Below are 19,259 nucleotides of genomic sequence, written 5' to 3' on the forward strand. Positions count from 1 at the left end.
ACATATGTAACCAAGTAAATATACTACAGCACATGTTAATAAATAATAAATGTAGGTGTTGGATCCCACAATCTGTTAGCAGAAGATGCTAACTAGTTGAGGACCTTTCCCATAGTTGCCCCCCAAGCCCTTTCTTACCCCAGGGAAGTTTATTCCCAAAGTTGCATGACCTGTGTGGTCTAATAGCTATTCAGGTCGGGAGGCTGCAGTGGGGAAGGGCTTTGTGTCAGTGGCTTTGTGCTGACAGAAGACAGAGAAGATAAATCTGCCGCTATAGCCTCCTGAACCATGTGCCTACTAGGCAACATAGGTTCCAACCATTGTGGGGAAGGGGAATGCAAGAAAGGCCCATGATCCATGTTTCTGCAGACTACAAGATCTAACCCTTGATGTCACAAAAGTACCACAGGAAGTAAAATCAGCAGAACAGTTTTGGGGTGGGGCTATGAGTCCTTCAATTAAAAGGAAGGAGCATGAGCCAGCCTCATTCCCTGCCACTATCATGTCCAAATCCTCTATTTCCACTACCTACTTTAAGAAGAACCCTAATGATCACTACAAAACTGAAATAGCTCCCTTAAAGTATGCTTTAATTAGCTTTTCAAAAGAAACAGGTCGCTGCCAAGAAATAAAATCTGTTATAAACTGAAAAAGCCACTCTTCCATTTTGAGAGAGAATTCTCCTTTGGGGAAAAATATTATCTTTAGACATAACCTCAAAAATGTTTTTTTTTTTAAAAATGTATCCCATTCCTTAAAATAAATACATTTGAGATCTGGATCTAAAATTAGGTTAATAAAGAGGGATAATTGCAATGTAGCTGGTGATAAGTGCCTTTCAGTAATCCCATACATGTCGGGTAACTGATGAATGTGGGTTATCAGACAGGGCCTGCTTTGCTTTATATCCCACACAAGCTTCTCAAGGGATTGTTTCCCAAGAGATTCTTTTTCTATATCGAACCATTTCAGCTCTGCAGGATTTTCTGCATAATGCAATATTGTTTTTAAATGAATGACTTCTTCATATAATTTAATACAAGGGAAACTAAGCCCTTCACTTATCATATGGCAATACAGTATTAGATTAAATGCTGGCATTCTTTTAAAAGCTTTCAGTACATACTGATTACAAGAATTTGAAATATAATTTTTGAAGGAAAATTATTTTAATCACTAGCCATGATGGACTGAAAAAGTGTTCAACTATAGAATATTTTTGTCATGTCTATCTATTTCAAAATGAAGTTGTTTTTTTTATAAAAGAAATCTGTTTTTAATAGAAATTTGGACAAGCAAAAACATCCATGGAGATGCTGGCTACTGGCAGAGAAAGCACTCCATCAGTGAGGAGGGGAGGGGCCCTGGCTCAGTGGTAGAGCATCTGCTTGGCATGCAGAAGGTCCCAGGTTCAATCCCTGGCATCTCAAGGGACTAGGCAAGTAGGTGATGTGAAAGACCTTTGCCTGAGACCCTGGGGAGTTGTGCCGGTCTGAGTAGACAATACTGACTTTGATGGACCAAGGGTCTGATTCAGTATAAGGCAGCTTCATGTTCAATGAGCCTGTAATAGAGGCATAAGTGTGTTCTAATTTAATCTAAACCCAGAGACTTTTCTATATAAACAGCTATTTGTTTTTGGATTTAAAATGAGGTATAACAGATTTTAAAAAATCAACCATCACCTTTAAAAAAAGAGGTATACAATGATAAAAAAAATCATGCTCACATAATTCAATCATAAAACCATTAAATAATCACTAAAGTACAACAGGAAAATACTTAAAAGATATATTTGAATAGTCAATCAGATGGCAGTTTAAAATGGTACAGACACTCCATCAAGAACTCAGATTACCAATAGTCTTACTGATTAAAAGACCTGGAGAACAAAACAAGTTATCACTCCTCACAGTTTTAAAGATAAGGCCAAACAAATGATGTATTCTGATAATTTTATCTGTGGTAATTACAAAGAGAGGGGATAGCCCCTGCTATAGAGCAGGCACATCGCCTAGGCCCTCTCCCAAAGAAACAAACATTTTGTCTATTAGGTTAAATTGGCAAGCATATGCATCACACAAAAACAAGAAATTAGATTACTGAAGCTACTCCCCCTTTCCCTTAGACTAAGAAATGCTGGACTAGGACACAAATGGCATTCTCTCTTCAAGGTTTTGCTACAACATAATGGGGGAAAACCAATAGTAGACCCTCAATTAAAAATGTACTTAAGCTGATGCATACCTGAAGACAATTATTTGGTCAGCACTTTCTTGTCTTCTTTTATACTGCTGAAGACAAATACAGCAGTAATCTTGCTTGGGGTTGAGACCTCTAGCCATAGATGCTCTCAGATTACGTAAAGACCAGTGGAGGTCACGATTGAGTAGGTTAGTTGTGGTCTCAAGAAGAGTCTGGACAAGCAAAAGAAGGATACATAGGTATCATTTACTTATGCCTAAACCATGAGTATTAGGTGCTGTCTTCTCACATGCTGCAGTAGTTAATAGTGTATGTTGTGTTCTTAATGCCTGACAATATTTACTGAAGCAATATAATGTGCATACTAGTGTAAGGCTGGGAAAGCTGAAAGTATGTAGTATGGGGGAAATGAAGCTTATAACAGAAGTATTGATGCTTCTAAGGGCTCTTTCGCACTCTCATTTTCATTAATTGTGTGCCCCTATTGCTTCAGGGTTCCCCCCCTTTTTTTGCACATGGTGTAGTGGTTAAGATCGATGGACTCTAATCTGGAGAACCAGGTTCGATTTCCCCACTCCTCCACATGAAGCCTGCTGGGTGACCTTTGCAGCTAGTCACAGCTCTTTCCGAACTCTCTCAGCCCCACCTACCTCACAAGGTGCCTGTTGAGGGGAGGGGAAGGGAAGGTACTTGTAGGCTGCTTTGAGATTCCTTAAGGTATAGAAAAAGCAGGGTATAAAAACCAATTTTCCTTCTTCTTCCCTCTAGGGGTCACTTTGATATTACATCTCTGTATCTCCATATTTCTCTGCAGTTTTAAAGTGCAGGGAAATATGCTGGAGATACAGTGCTGTATTGGCAAAGCAACCACTAGAGCAGTGATGGCGAACCTTTTAGAGACCGAGTGCCCAAACTGCAACCCAAAACCCACTTATTTATCGCCAAGTGCCAATGCGGCAATTTAACCTGAATACTGAGGTTTTAGTTTAGAACAGGGGTGGGGAACCTTTTTTCTGCCAAGGGCCATTTGCATATTTATAACATCGTTCGGGGGCCATACCGGGCGTAGATCTCCTGGTGTGTGTGTGTGGGGGGAAGCTAGGGTTGACAGGTCCTCTTCACCACTGGCGGGAGGTTTTGGGGGTGAAGCCTGAGGAGGGCGGGGTTTGGGGAGGAAGACTGCACAGCCATAGAGCCCAATGGCCAAAGTGGCCATTTTCTCCAGGGGAACTGATCTCTATTGGCTGGAGATCAGTTGTAATAGCAGGAGATCTCCAGCCACCACCTGGAGGTTGGCAACCTTAGGGGAGGGTATGCAGAGAAGGCTTGGAGGGTGTCTCAGCTCCCCCAGGTCTTCCCCCTCCTCCCAGGTGGGAAGGCAGCCAGCGGTGGGCCCAGGCAACCAAGGTGCCAGGGGGGCGCAGCTTGCAGCCTGCGGTCGATCTGCAAGGAAGGAAAGAAGGAAGGAAGGAAAGAAAGAAGGAAAGAAGGAAGGACAGAAAGAAGGAAAGAAGGAAGGACAGAAAGAAGTAAGGAAAGAAGGAAGGAAGGAATGAAGGACAGAAAGAAGGAAGGAAAGAAGGACGGAAAGGAAGAAGGAAGGGAAGAAAGGAGGACAGATAGAAGGAAGGAAGGAATGAAGGACAGAAAGAAGGAAGGAAGGAAAGAATGAAGGACAGAAAGAAGGCAGAAAGGAAGCATGGAAAGGAGAGGGGGGGAGGGGGAGGGAGAGGGGGGAGGGAGGGAGAGGGGGGAGGGAGGGGGAGGGAAAGGGAGGAAGAGAGAGGGAAAGAGAGGGAAAAAGAGAGAGAGAGAAGGGGAAAGAGAGAGAGAGAAGGGGAAAGAGAGGGAGAGAAGGGGAAAGAGAGAGAGAGAAGGGGAAAGAGAGAGAGAGGGAAAGAGAGAGAGAGAGAAGGGGAAAGAGAGAGAGAGAGAGAGGGAAAGAGAGAGAGAGAAGGGGAAAGAGAGAGAGAGAGAGAGAGAGAAGGGGAAAGAGAAAGAGAAGGGGAAGGGGAAAGAGAAAGAGAAGGGGAAAGAGAAAGAGAAGGGGAAGGAGAAAGGGAAGGGGAAGGGGAAGGAGAAAGAGAAGGGGAAGGGGAAAGAGAAGGGAAAGAGAAAGAGAAGGGGAAAGAGAAAGAGAAGGGGAAAGAGAAAGAGAAGGGGAAAGAAAGAGAAGGGGAAGGGGAAAGAGAAAGAGAAGGGGAAAGAGAAAGAGAAGGGGAAGGGGAAGGAGAAAGAGAAGGGGAAAGAGAAAGAGAAGGGGAAAGAAAGAGAAGGGGAAAGAAAGAGAAAGAGAAGGGGAAAGAAAGAGAAGGGGAAAGAAAGAGAAAGAGAAGGGGAAAGAAAGAGAAAGAGAAGGGGAAGGAGAAAGAGAAGGGGAAAGAGAAAGAGAAGGGGAAAGAGAAAGAGAAGGGGAAAGAAAGAGAAGGGGAAAGAAAGAGAAGGGGAAAGAAAGAGAAAGAGAAGGGGAAAGAGAAAGAGAAGGGGAAAGAAAGAGAAGGAGAAAGAAAGAGAAAGAGAAGGGGAAAGAGAAAGAGAAGGGGAAAGAGAAAGAGAAGGGGAAAGAAAGAGAAGGGGAAAGAAAGAGAAAGAGAAGGGGAAAGAGAAAGAGAAGGGGAAAGAGAAAGAGAAGGGGAAAGAGAAAGAGAAGGGGAAGGAGAAAGAGAAGGGGAAAGAGAAAGAGAAGGAGAAAGAGACGGGGAAAGAGAAGGGGAAAGAGGAGAGAAAGAATAGGAGAGTGACTGAAAAAGGAAGAAAAGAGAGAAAAGCCTTCATACACAGCCGGCTCCCTGCGACCGGGCTTCAGCCTTCCCACCTCTCCCCCCCCCCCACCCCCAAGTCCACAAAAGTCCTCCACCTGATCGGCGTGCAGGGATGCTTCTCCTTCCCAGCTTGGGGGAAGCGTCTTCCTCCCTCCCGCCTCCCGCCTCCTCTTGCCGATGGCGAGAGGGGGTTTAAAGGGGCCGCAGCGTTCCTGCACGCTGCGGCTTCAGAGAGGGCCGTGCTGCGCTGCGTTTCTCTGGCAGCTGCAGCGGAGCCCAGGCTGGGCCAGAGGCTCCGGGGGCTGCTTGGGCGCAAATCCCGCCGGCCGCCACCGCAGCACGCCCCCCCCCCCCCGCACGGGCCGCTCCCGCTCCCCGGCTCCGCTTCACAGGCCGCTCGGCTGGGCAGAACCGGGGCGGCGGCGGCGGCTCCTCTTGGCCAAGCGGGGGAGGCGCCGCAGGTGGCGGCCCGGCCTTCAGGGGCCTTTTGCAGCGGGCGGGCCCTGAGGGCGACTGCTGCCGGCTCGCCCGCTGTCCCCGCCCCCAATCCGTAGTCGCTGCGGACCGCCCGTGGCGCGGGGCCAGGCAAAGCCGCGCCTCGGCCCCTCGCCTCCAGCCCGGGAAGGGAAGGGGAAGGAAGGCTGCTTCCCCGGGGGCTGAGTGGAGGCGGCCGGGCGCGTGCCAGCAGAGAGGGCTACGCGTGCCAGAGTCGGCACGCGTGCCATAGGTTCGCCAACACGGCACTAGAGAGAGCAAAACATGCAGAAAAGAAAAAAAATGAAGCAATAAGGCACACAAGTGACAAAAATAAGAGTGTGGAAGAGCCCTAGGAAAACACAAACCTGCTTGTTCATATGTGTATTCATTATGCATGCCGTGAAAACAATAGTCAGTTTCTCTTATCAGGTTTTTTAATTGCTGTTAAGGAACAATGTAGAAAAATGCTCTCATTTTCAGTAATATAAGTTTTTCTAAATCAGAAGGAAAAACATGCTCTACTTACTTGCTCATAGTTAAAGCTATCCAGCATGCCCAATACAAGACCCTGAATTTCTCCAAGTTTTCCTCTACCATAGACTGGATCCTGTATGAAAACATTGAATGCCACTAGTAATTTACATAAATTAAAACAAATTAAGAAACTTACTAATAGCAGAATATACTAATAGCAGGGAAGGGCCCCCAAAAAACTGTGTTCATTTGATAAACTCTAGCCCTTCTGGATTCAGCAAAATATACAACCCTTTATGTAGTCTCAGACTGGTAAAACACAGGAAGCAATGGTTAAATCACTAAATATTTATTCATTTAATCACAGAGTAGGAGGGGAACACCAGGGTCATCTAGTTCAACTGCCTGTCAACACAGGAACTACAACGGTCATATCCCTGACAAACAGGTATCCAATGTTCCACCACCTCATGAAGGAAACTGTTTCAGTGTCTAACACACCTTACCATTAGGAAATCCTTCCTCAAATTTAGATGAAGCCTCCTTTGCTGTATTTTTATAGCTTACCATTGATTAATAGAAATACCTCTTGGTCGTTAAAGTAAAACTGAACTTTGGGAGAATTTCAGAGAAGCTTCAAAATACTGCACGAAATGATAGTGCAAGTGGTCTTCCATTATTTACAACAGCCTGATGGGGGGTGACGCTGAGGGGCTGTGCTCTAGAATTCCACCTCAACTAACCTTCGCATTTTCCTATCCTTCATATATCTTTTGCAGTTAGGAGAATGGAAACTCCTGCTGCGTTCCAAGATCTTATTGGGATTTTTTTCTAAATGATTTTTGGTCCAGCCATGTGTGAGATGTAATTAAGATAGGATAGCCTACTGCCTCATGAGAAAAGGTCAGCAGGACTTCCATTAGATAATTATAAAATTGCACGGAAGATTTCTTATAATTCTGAAAAGTTCTGCTTTTGATTTTAAAAGTTTGCTGCTCTTTTCGTAGCAGAAAAAAACATATAGGCTGATACAGCACTGAAATATATTCCAAAGATTTAGAAATGAGATAGCAAGACTAATTATTAGTTAGTTAGCTCATAGGGAATGGTTTTAAAGAGTTCTTTAACATTGCAGAAAAAGGCATAATGAAGCAAAAGAACACAAACAGCCCATTCCTGAAGGGGGGGTAGTTAGTCAATGGCCGGGAGCAGCGCAGCTGAGCTGCCTCCTCAGAGGCTTCCCAGCCAGAAAATACACGAAATAAATGTGTTAAAAACCAGAAACCCGCCAAACTCCTCCATGGGAGTTACATGGGGCTATGCCAGCTATTTTGCTGGCATAGCAATGCTGCAGCATAGAGGGGCGTTCCTGGGCCGAAAGGGGTTTGGGAGCTGACTAATGTCAGCTCCGTCCCTGGGAATGCCCCAGGAACGCACCCCCAACACCGGTGCGGGCACTTGCTTCTGGGATTTTGCTGCCTGCGCTGCTGCTTCACTCTTCAGTGCTGGTGTAAGTGCCCCCAGGCTGGGGTCCATGCCACTTATCACGGCACAAAGTGGCACAGACACCGGTGCAGGTTCATGCCAGCTCCTATGGCACTTTGGATTGCATGGAAAATCTGCACAAGTTCTAAATTTAAAATATTTATATCAACAGTAAGGCTGAACAACCAATTATACAGATCACTAAAGGACGTTTCCCATTTGCTTTCTCTAAATCTTTGGCAGAAAGGGGCAGATATCCTCTGAGACACGTTTTAGGAAGGAAATTATATCATGGAGGTGGAAAGTGCCATCAAGTCGCAGTCGACTTATGGCAACCCCATAGAGTTTTCAAGGCAAGAGACATTCAGAAGTGATTTGCCTGCCTCTGCATAGCAACCCTGGACTTCCTTGGTGGTCTCTCATCCAAGTACTAACCAGGGCTGACCCTATTTAGTTTCCAAGATCTGACAATATCAGGCTAGCCTGGGCCATCCAGGTCAGGGCTAATTATATCATAACAACAGCATAATTGACTTATTTAGACTAGGCTAGATCTCAGTGATCTTAACTAATTAATGTGCTAAAGAAGCCTGTGCTACTACCTGAAACCACTACAGTAACATACGGTAATTAACAGATTTAAAGTAAGTAGATGGCACATTCCTTTATGGAATAAAGGCTTTTCCAAATGTCAGATCTGCTGATTTGGTACTAATACTTGCAAGCTGCACAGACAGTGTCAATACCTGCCAGTCCAAAAATAGCACTGGAGACTATGCATAGTTCAAAACAGCAGTTGTTGCACAAAACCCTCCCTCTAAGTGGCACCTCTTTCTTGTGGTATCTTCCTTTACCACTTCTGGTTTAGTGCATAACCAGATGTAGAAGGAGCTTCAATCTGCATGGTGGTATATAAATGTGTTAATAAACTGACAGAGCAGCAACAGAAACTAGCCTACCTGCAAGTAATATGAAAGATCTACAAAAACTTGGGAAGGTTAAAGCCACCCACAGGACAGTATTTGCACAGTGTCCGTTATAGATTCCTTCCTATTTTACAAATATATATATAAACCAATGGTCAATTGTTGTTTTTTAACTATTCAAGAGCTAAAGCTTTAAGGAGACAGAGGTCCATGCCAATACTACATCTATGCAAAGGTAATGGTGTCTTTTTAGGTCACAATGTTTTCAGTACGTACATTTTACTTTAGCATGTATAATTTAAAAGTAGCAGCATAGAAAGTACATCATGCTGAGGCACCATATAAATTATGGAGAGCAACTGGGATGTCTTGGCCCTTAGCACAACATGGCATGCTATTTTTATCCGTGAAGGAGATGGCTCCCGGTTTCCAAGGCACTTCAGTACTGTGTGCACATTAAGGGTTGCAAGGAAAATGGAAGGGAGTGGAAAGGAGTGGGGAAGCAGCTGCTTGATGGATCCATACAAAGTTTTGCATGTACGGACCACTCTAGACATCTCTCTTATTAATCTAAGCTGGTCATTCATTTGTGGCATGATCATTTTAAAAGGCGCAGAGTACACCCAAACAAAGGGAGAATTCACTGAAAGCCTTGTTTAAGGTTGGTGGCACAAGCTTAATTCCAGCCCCTATTGTTGTATTGACACATTTGATTATTTTCAAACCACTAAGAAAAAGAAAAAAACGGCAGAGTTGGCACCATACTAGCAGCACAGTGATACGTTGGAGGGCATACACAGAAGTACAAGAAAGAATGTGTGGCTATAGGACACCCTCCTGAAGGGCTGGTGATCAGAGTTCCACCCTCAGCTCTTCTCTCTCATCTCAGTAGTCTTTTACTAGTCTTGCTTCAGCCCTGCTTTCCCAGCTCCCTTCAGTATTGTTTTAATTTTAGGCAAGTAATCATTAAATATAGCAAATATTTTGCTGCATATACAGCAGTGTCTTCTGAAGCAAACATGTAGAAATGTGGACAACACACATATGTATACACATGTCTTTGGATACTAAGGTTCCCACGTGCAAATACACAGGCATTCAAAAACATACATGTCATCCTCACGCTACGTGTTTGGTGTGAGAACTACTGATGTCATAATAAATATATTTGCTACATGTACCAGTATGATAACTGCTCTTTACAACAGCCAAATTGCTCAGCTTGGAACTATAAACTCCCCAACCAAGCTGCAAGGGACCTGCACTACTCGAGTACTGAAGTCACTTTGACCCTGTCCATCCTGGTAGATATCCTTCCAATGCCTGATGACGCATCCAAAGGACTGTGTATCATTCAACAGAACAGGTGTCAACTGGTGAGCAAACAATATTATTGAAATGGCATTAATAGCTCCTAGGCCAAGACATATACAAGCAGAATATTGAGGAACAGATTTTCAGATCCACTAAGTTCTGTTTCTCAAAACCAAAGGGGTCCAAGTATCTACAGAACCCTACAGATGAACATGTGAGACCAGACGACATTATAACTGTAGATCTACTCTGAAGATGACTGGTATCAGAAGTTTTTATAGACGGATCTGTTAATAAAATTAACAGTTGTGCTCAATACAGCAGTCCTACTGATTGATGTACCAAATGTAACTTTGTGGCCACCTCACTAATGAAGATCTGGACTGCTCTTTATCCTGAGGGCATTGGCTGCATGAGGAAAAAGAAGGTACAGGTAATCAAATAGTGTTTTGCTGCTTCTGAAGTATGCCTTCTTGCTCATACCACATTCAGACTGCCAGTAATAGTCCAGAGGACAAGAAAGGCTGGGACAAAAGCTAAGCCAAACTAGTTTAAAGTTGTCCACTGAGCAATTAAAATCAGAATGCACCTTTGGAAAGAAAGCTGAACCCAATCATTGTTTCTGAGGCACACAGAGCTCTCTTGTAGCAGTGTGTGTAAAGCTTAAGAGACAAAAGTGCTAAAATGCTAGACCCAGGAGAAGCGGCCTTCTGAAAAGTGGGCTTCTTCAGTATCCACTTTCTTAAGAACTCTGGGAAAGCAGATTGCAGATATATGGTGACAGATACAGAATACTTTTTGCAGTTGAACTTTTAGTCTTCACAACCTTTCTGCCCTTTATCATGGGAATTCTCAAAACCTTCTGGCTGTGCAGTTTTGACAGAGTTAAATAGATCTACCCTTCTCTCCCTGAAATTGCTGACCAATTGACAGAATACTGCCAGGTGAAACTTCACTGTGTTTGTGTCAATCATTATCTGTTCAACCAGTCCACATGTATCTTTTATTGATCTTTAAGTAAGTCCACATGTATCTTCAACCAGTCCACATATATCTTTTATTGATCTTTAAGAGGGAGGGCATCTTGGCCATCTTCTGGTCACTAGGTGTGGGGGGGAGGTAGTTGTGAATTTCCTGCATTGTGCAGGGGGTTGGACTTGATGACCCTGGTGATCCCTTCCAACTCTATGATTCTATGATTAAGTAAAGCTCTGAGCCTGGCATCTGCTGGGGAGGACAGGGTAGAAATTTAATAAAATAAAGAAATAAATATGTCAGATAAGATTTTGCTGTCAGTTTAAATAAATATGGCCTTGATGTAGAGCCATGCAAGCGTCATCCCTTTTGCCCGTATCCTTAGGCTGAAATCAGTTCCCCTTAATTTATAACTTCAGCATCCACCCTGACTAGTCTTCTTAAAGACTTAATTTTTGAAGTGTTAACTGTCTTGATACCAAAACATTTTTAAAAGACTTCCATATGCAGCAGGTCCACTTTTCAGCAGGTCCACTATGTCCTACATCTGATCTCTCAAATTATAAGCAAGGGACAGTGACTGTGTATAACACACTATCTCATCCAGGGGTTTACCAGTCAGAGAGCCTTACCAGATGTTATATTTTACAGGCATACCATTACAGATAACCATGTGCATACCTATACCTAGTGAAATTGCTTTTACCAAGCATGCTGTCTTCTGTTTTTGCTGCCTCCCATGTGGGCTACTTCCCACAAGGGAAGGGTGTTGGATGTGCTCCCTGCATGCCCCCATTGTGCTATAAGGTAGCTGAGGTGGGGAACAGCCCACGTGCTTCAAGTCTTTTTTTGTCTCTCTTCACCCCCTCAGAACAACAAAGTTTGGTATGGGTGAAGGTCTGGACTGTTCAATGAGGGGACAGGGGATGGGAAAGATGTAACAGCAGGGAGACTTTTCCTCTCCAAAGTATCAGTTCAAGTATAAGATGTACAGGAACACATCCAGATGCCCATAACTGCATGCACATAGTCTTTTTATCATCTAATTAGGCCTTCAGGAGTCCAAAGCAAAACATGAGCGAGGCAGAACAGTTCAGCCTCTTAGGTTTACAGTCCTAATGATGAAAAAAATAGAAATACACAACATTTTATGCTATTGGTCTATTTAATTTAGCACCCTGCCTCTAACACAAGTCTAATATTGTAAAAAAAAAAAAAAAAGCACTACAACATCAATTTCAGCTTTCATACTGTTTAGTCCTTAGAGTTCCCTGTTGTTTCAGAAGATTTAGAACACGACTTATCACATTAAAGGGTTACTTTATGCTGGAATTATCCTCAAGTTCAGCTTTGACTTTCTCACAACCTTACAGAGAGAATTTTAATTTCTTGATTCTGAAACATCCCATAGTGAAGATCCGGAATTTATCTGATTTAAAATATTCATGTAGGATTATAGCTTTGTGAAAGATTTACTGCTTTACCTTGCATATCTCTTCAGACAGCGCTCACGCTTTTAATGGGATAAAACTTCACTCAAGTGCCCCAGAGTTTCCCTAGCATGTCCCATAAGACATGTTTCATCTTCCTTTTAAATTAATGTTATAAAATCCTCTGATGAGACAGATTTAAACCAAAGCCTAATGTTAATTACATTTAATAAAAGTTTCAATTATGTAAGTAAATAGCTCATGTGAAATCATGGCCCAGGTGCTTCTATGGAAAAACAGCACTTCAGCACTTCTATCGTTTATGGACAAAACTGAATTTTGACTAAAGCAAGGAGCCTCTCCTCTTGATTTAAACACAACTTCAGACACAATTACAGTTCAATCTGTTGCAAACTACCTAAAAGAAATGGATAATCCACCTGTTTCCTTACCCATAATTACATTCAGAGCATGTAGAAGGCATGCTGGGTCAATACAGTGTTTTCTGAATACATCTGATATATTATTCAAGTGCCAGTAATAATTATTTCTATCAACATCTGATAGCAAGGCCCCAACCAAACGGTTAAACATACGAGGTGGGACACACATGGTCACATGAACTTCTTTTAAACAGACAGAGGAAAATGACTTTTTTTTTTTTTTACAAAGTTAATGGTAGCATAGTGTCTTCCATTGTAGGACAACGGCCCAGTGATTCTTCTGAAACAGTACTCAGTAAGATCATTTTCTTATAGCCGATTATCCCTGTGTTCATTTACACACACACACACACACACACTATCCCACTCATAGAACAACTCAAGCTGAAAATAAGCTTGTTAGATTCATTGGACTTTGCTTCTAAACCTGTCTTAGAGAAAGTGTTACATACTCTGCATATTACAGCTGACAAGAGGGCACATTGATGTAGGAAGGAAAGCTTTTTTTGAACATAATTTATTTTGGTCTATGATGCATGAAACTAGAGATGGAGGAGCAGAAGAACCAAAAAGTTAAAAAAAAAATCTTTATGTTTTCCACTATAGAAAGGCATTAACACTACAGAAAAGCATGGTGACAGTGATTACTAGGGTGGGAAGACAAGCAGGCAATTTTAATAAAATTAAAGCTGCATCAATTAGAATCCCTACAGCAATATTTCATCAAAGTTCAAAAGGAATGCTAACATAGCAACTTTATGCAAATATTAACAAGTCCAGATGCCATGAGAATTGGTATTATAAATCACATAGAAACTATAGCACACCACAGAGTAATTATGTTTCACATAGAAGATACCTTTAAAAATCATAATTTCATTCACACCAACAAGTTTTTGTTATTAGGAGAGACTCCCAAAAAGGCATATAATCTGGCCAAGGGACCACTTTTACATTGTGTGTCTGGCAAGGTATAAAATATTTTCCAATAAAAGAGGAGAAAAAAACCTGGCTTTGACAAAATTAAATTTGAACAGGGGTCAGTGGATTACAGTTAGCTTTTAAGACAAAACAAATTACTGGTTCTTAAAACCTTTCTGAAATCAAACTTGGACATCCTGAAGTAGATTTTAATTAAAATAACAGAAAATTGATGTTGCACATAATACATCACAAACCTCAATTTCACTTTCATATGATTAATACTTACACAAAGGCTAATACTTGTTGCCTCGTGTTTTCCTTCCTTCATTTAATACTATTCCAAAACAAAATAAGTTGGCATGGCTTTATCTGTTGATCTGTTCATCAATCTACTGGTTTCAGCCCCTTCCGCATTGTGTATGGCAAGGAGTTTGGCCCCGTTGGGCAGGTGGATGTGTCAGGGGAGGGGGGAGGTACTGAGTTATCAGACTGGATTCAAACCATCCAGTCTACTTGGGCTTGGCTAACTAAAGATCTGGAACGGGCCAAAAGGAAGTATAAGGCTCAAGCAGACAAGCATCGGTCTCCAGGCAGGATGCTCAGGGTGGGGGATCAAGTATATCTCTCCACCAAAACCTACGGTCTCTGCGACCCTCCCAAAAACTGAGTGAAAAATACATTGGCCCTTTCCCTGTCACCTGAGTGATTAAGTCATGGTGGAGCTACAACTCCCCAAAAAATTGAAAAGGGTCCATCCAGTTTTCCATGTCAGTTTATTGAAACAGTACGCACCCACGTCCCAGTGGCATCCAGAGAAGCCCCCAGAGGTCCCCGAAATGGTGGGAGGGCAGGAGTACTGTGACGTTTCCAAAATCCTTGATTCCTGCGTTCATGGGGGGGGGGGGGCTTGGAATACCTAGTCCGGTGGAAGCATTTCAGTCCCGCCCATGACGAATGGGTTAAACATCGTCACATCTCCACCCGCCTGCTACGTCAATTCCATGCTATGTATCCAGATAAGCCCGTCCCGTCGACTGATGTGGGGAGGAGGGAGCTCTAAGGGGGGCAGAATGTGAGCTCCAGGCTGGGAGCGCAGCTGGAGTCAAGGTCGAGTAGCTCAGCAGTTTGTTATGATGGCCTGCGCCCCGGCAGATAGCTGTAATCTATCATGGGAACCAGAGTCAGCCTGGTATCTAACGGTGCCTTTCTGATGTATAACGGTGCCCTTCTGATGTATATGTTTCAACCTGCCCGTCTTTCCCCACTTTAGTCCTCGTCCCTTTTCCTGTAAGTTGCTGCCTTTCACCTTATGCTTCCCAAATAAATGGCTTCTTAGACAACTCTGTTTGGATGTTCTGTTGTTTGGGATTTGACAGGTGGACTCAGACCTTACAGGCTGCCATTGTTCTGACAGCATGTTATTTTGGTTTCTATCAAGAGAGTATCCATCTTGAAGGAATTTTCCAGGCTGAGCTAGTTTTCTGCCTTTCGTAGGTGCAGAGTGCGCTCCCCCATAACTAGGGTTGCCAACCTCCAGGTACGAGCTGGAGATCTCCTGCTATTACAACTGATCTCCAGCCGATAGAGATCAGTTCACCTGGAGAAAATGGCCGCTTTGGCAATTAGACTCTATGGCATTGAAGTCCCTCCCCTCCCCAAACCCCACCCTCCTCAGGCTCCGCCCCAAAAACCTCCTGCTGGTGGTGAAGAGGGACCTGGCAACCCTACCCATAACAGTCTATCTCAAGGACAGGCAGGCTTAATTAGATCGTGCACTGCAGCTGAGAAACTCAGTTGGGAGAGGGGCAGTTCACTCATTCCCTGGAAGGTTCCATGAAGACAGCCCTATGATAGGTTGTGGTGGGTCAAGCAAGTCACAGCCAGCTTTTTTCCATAAGTTTAGCTAGTGAGAAGAATAGTTTCTTTTTCCCCTTCCCCCTCCTCGCTGTCAGAAAGACACTTCTATTAAGCTCTGGGAACTTTGTTCCTCAAGAGCCAACTACGCTGTCTTAAGACTTCAGTAAGTAGTTAGCAAGTTAGCTTAGTTATTTTTCTATGCATCCCATCATCACCGAACTGTATGCCTTGTTTAAATATATTTTCTAATTTTCTCTAATAAAGCTCTTTTTAGCTTTTCATGGAGTGAGTATACTGGTGCCCAACTCAGGTGAGCTTGGTTACGTTACCGCCCCATGGCTGGCCTGCCATGATAGTTACTTTGTGCACTTTAAAAGGTGGCATCTGATATAGTCTGTTCATAAGCATAGCACGCCACAGATTACATATTTGCTGTTCTACTGTTGGTAATAATTTTTTCTCCAATATTTTGTAAATAGAATCTGTGCAACAAAGGTTATCCACTTTCTTTTTACAGAGTTCTTTAAACAAATTAGTAAAATATAAGCTTTGTTATAACATAACAAGCTTTGCTCATTGCATAGATCTTTCCCACTCCTCTCTCTTTCACAATAGCCCCACCCTCCAAATACTCCTGAGCCCCAGGGAACACTCAGGAATGGCACAGGATTCAGTGTAGATGTCTGCAGTGGGAAAGCAGAATTGGCAGAGGATGCTCCCCCACCCCACTTGCTTGAACACAAGAGGGAGTTTGGCTCCAACCCATTATTTCTTAGCGGGACTTCATATGCAATATCCTGAATCCCCTTTACTATCATTCTAGGGTTGGCACTCTAGTTATTTGACCATTGGCAAATGCTGAAAAATTTCCCTTAAGCTGTTACTATGTAGGTGGCAGTTTTTCTCACCCCCCCCCCCCGCAAGTTATACTGCTATTTTTAGCAAGGTCAGCAGTAAAAGTGTCTGTTCCACTAGCTCTGCAGCAGGCAAAACCTAGAGACAATAGCAAAGCTTTTCTTAAGGGTCATCTGCTATAACTGTAGACATCTCCAAACAGGAAGAATTGGTCTGTTGCTTATTTACCGCAACTGCCTTTAAAGGTTGACTGTTTGATAGTTGGTATTGGTATTACTTTGCTTTATTTCGGCTTTAATTTCCTTTTTTTTAATCATTCTGAAACTCTCATTCTAGGGTAAAAGTCAAAGATTAGTGACATCTACATAAACTTTACCTAACACTGTTAAAAGTTTAAATTCAGCACATTTATTTTAAAAGTTAATATTGTTGTACAGTAGCAATTTGTTTTCATAAATAGAATTAGTTTCAAACTTGCACATACATTTTAAATTTCTTATTGGGGGTATAATGCCACCAGCATGTGAAGACTGTTTCTTTGTGTACCCACAGTACCTCTTACTAGCTCTCCTCCCCATTTGTGTTGTGTTTGTATGTTTACTGTGTAGAGTGTTCCTATGAATTCCTCTTCCTATTAAATTCATATTTTGAGTGCAAAATATGACTTTTAAAATAGAGATATTAAAATTATTTATTACAAAATCACACAAGGTTGGAAGAGACCACAAGGGCCATCAAGTCCAATCCCCTGCCATGCAGGATCCCACAATCAAAGCACTCCCGACAGATAGCCATCCAACCTCTGCTTAAAGACCTCCAAAGACGGGGACTCCACCACCCTCTGAGGCAGCGCATTCCACCGTCGATCAGCCCTCACCGTCAGAAAGTTCTTCCTAATGTTTAGGTGGAATCACTTTTCTATTAGTTTAAATCCATTACTCCGTGTCCTAGTCTCTGAAGCAACAGAGAACAAGCTTTTTCCCTCATTAACATGGCATCCCTTCAAATATTTAAACATGGCTATCATGTCACCCCTCAACCTTCTCTTCTCCAGACTAAACAAACCCAGCACCTTAAGTCTCTCCTCATAGGGCATGGATTCATGACCTTTGACCATTCTGGTTGCCCTCCTCTGGACACGTTCCAACTTGTCAACATCCTTCTAAAATTGTGGAGCCCAAAACTGGACACAGTATTCCAAGTGAGGTCTGACTAATGCAGAATACAGTGGTAGTATTACTTCCCTTGATCTAGACACAATACTCCTATTGATGCAGCCCAGAATTGCATTGGCCTTCTTAGCCGCCATATCACACTGTTGACTCATATTCAGTTTGTGGTCCACTAAGACTCCCAGATCTCTTTCACATGTACTGTTGTCAAGCCAACTATCTCCCATCTTGTACCTGTGCCTTATGTTATTTCTGCCTAGGTGAAGTACCTTACACTTCTCCCTATTGAAATCCATTTTATTGCTTATGTCCCAGCTCTCCAGTCTATCAAGGTCACTCTATTAGAAGCTATATCGACTCAATAAAATTAACATTTCCTCTTAGCTAGAAGCCCCTTTTATTAAATCAACTTCCCACTGTATTACACTTCCCTTGTTATATGCGGCATGGTGAATCTGTGTATACTTTAAAAAACTGTATATAGCACATGAGTAGTATCATAGCATACACAGTTTAACTACAAAGCTGTTAAAAGTAAAGGTATATTGATTAATGACATTATCTTCTCTCTCTAAAGCTCACCTGTAGAATTCTCTGCAAGATCAATGGTAGGGCAATGAAAGCTGCCATGTTGTTCAGCACTTGCATCGTCAAGTTCTTCAAGACTGGGGGGAGAGACAAATAGAGTCATGGCCAAGAGGAGCAAATTCTTGTCAATAACTCTACACACCACCATGAAAGAGTACATCTAATAGGAATGCATTCTCTGGTTCATGTTGCTTGTGAACAGAGGCAGTTTTCTACTGTGATGAACTTCTGCAGGATCTTACAAAACACTCATAAATTCAGAGGTATTTTTCTATGGATTTTCTAATTTTTTTTTGAAAGCACAAAAAGGGAGAGGGGGCTGAAATGTTAACACAGAAAAGTGCTTTTAACATCACACCCTTTTGTTCTAAGCTCAAAGTCAAGACTTGCTATAGGGAAAAGGAAGAGGTAGAGGTAACCAGGCTGTATGATAAGGTTCAGGGTACATCCCAGTGCTGTGCACTAATTCATTGGAAAATCTACCCACAGTCTTACCTTCTTTAGTTAATTAGCTTAAAGAAAAAACAGCACACAAAGGCGATATTGCAGTAGACATCTGTGCCACAAAGCCCAACATACTTACAGTCAGAATAAAGGCACAGCACAGTAGAATTAGATAACCTTTGTGGGGACATCATAGCTTCTAGCAGTGGAAACCACAGTGCCTACAGAAGATCCAAAAGGTAGTCTTGTGAGTGCCATCCTATGCATTTGATAAGGCAAACGTCTCTGCTCACTCCCCTCCCCCCCACACTTCCTCAGCTACACTGAGATACTCATTTATCTTCTCAGGGTTTTGTACAGGCTACCTAATCTCTGGAATAACAAAACCAAGGGCCAAACTACATAATTTGGTAAGTACATACCAGTAGCAGGGTTACTATGAGGGTGTTTTTACAACACAAAGTAAGCTCTCTTAGACAACATGAAAGAGATCAGGGAACCGGATGTGCAACTTTACACCAACAATCACCTAAATAGTCCCAAATTCTAGTTTGGCTCTGATGTAAAAAAAAGTCATGGTAAACAAAAACAGAACACTTTATTTCTAGACTGTAGAGCACCGCAGACTTTACCTCTCGCTGCTGTTGATCTAAATTGTGTGAATTCCTCTGGCAAAGTGCAATTGTTTTTGCTAAGGTATCTTCAATATTCTTTAAGGAAGGAACTTCAGTTGATTCTAGGTTTAAGGAAGCAGCAGCAATTATTATCTGGAAATTTAAGTCAAAGAGGGTTTCACAGTACTCTACAATAGTACTTTACACAAATTAGTATTTTATAACTGCATCTCTGTTAGTTAAGGGCATGTCTATAAAAGAGTTCCCTGTAGTCAAATCTGATATTTTAATAGGAAATGAGGAAGCAGCTACTG

The 19,259-nt window shown here is 42.6% G+C and overlaps 1 protein-coding gene across 1 annotated transcript in view; it reads right to left on the reverse strand.

Moving 5' to 3' along the window:
- Positions 1-19,259, reverse strand: part of VPS8 (VPS8 subunit of CORVET complex) — a 93,165-nt gene that overhangs the window by 10,001 nt on the left and 63,905 nt on the right. Inside the window, exons 38-42 of the mRNA XM_056849263.1 lie at positions 18,964-19,067; positions 18,471-18,552; positions 17,882-17,964; positions 5,971-6,051; positions 2,248-2,417 (exon numbers count right to left, since the gene is read on the reverse strand). Coding sequence (XP_056705241.1) covers positions 2,248-2,417; positions 5,971-6,051; positions 17,882-17,964; positions 18,471-18,552; positions 18,964-19,067 — 520 coding nt within the window. The remainder of the gene's footprint in view (positions 1-2,247; positions 2,418-5,970; positions 6,052-17,881; positions 17,965-18,470; positions 18,553-18,963; positions 19,068-19,259) is intronic.

The sequence above is a fragment of the Euleptes europaea genome, chromosome 5 (genome assembly GCF_029931775.1).
Source record: "Euleptes europaea isolate rEulEur1 chromosome 5, rEulEur1.hap1, whole genome shotgun sequence".
In the NCBI taxonomy this organism is placed as follows: Eukaryota; Metazoa; Chordata; class Lepidosauria; order Squamata; family Sphaerodactylidae; genus Euleptes; species Euleptes europaea.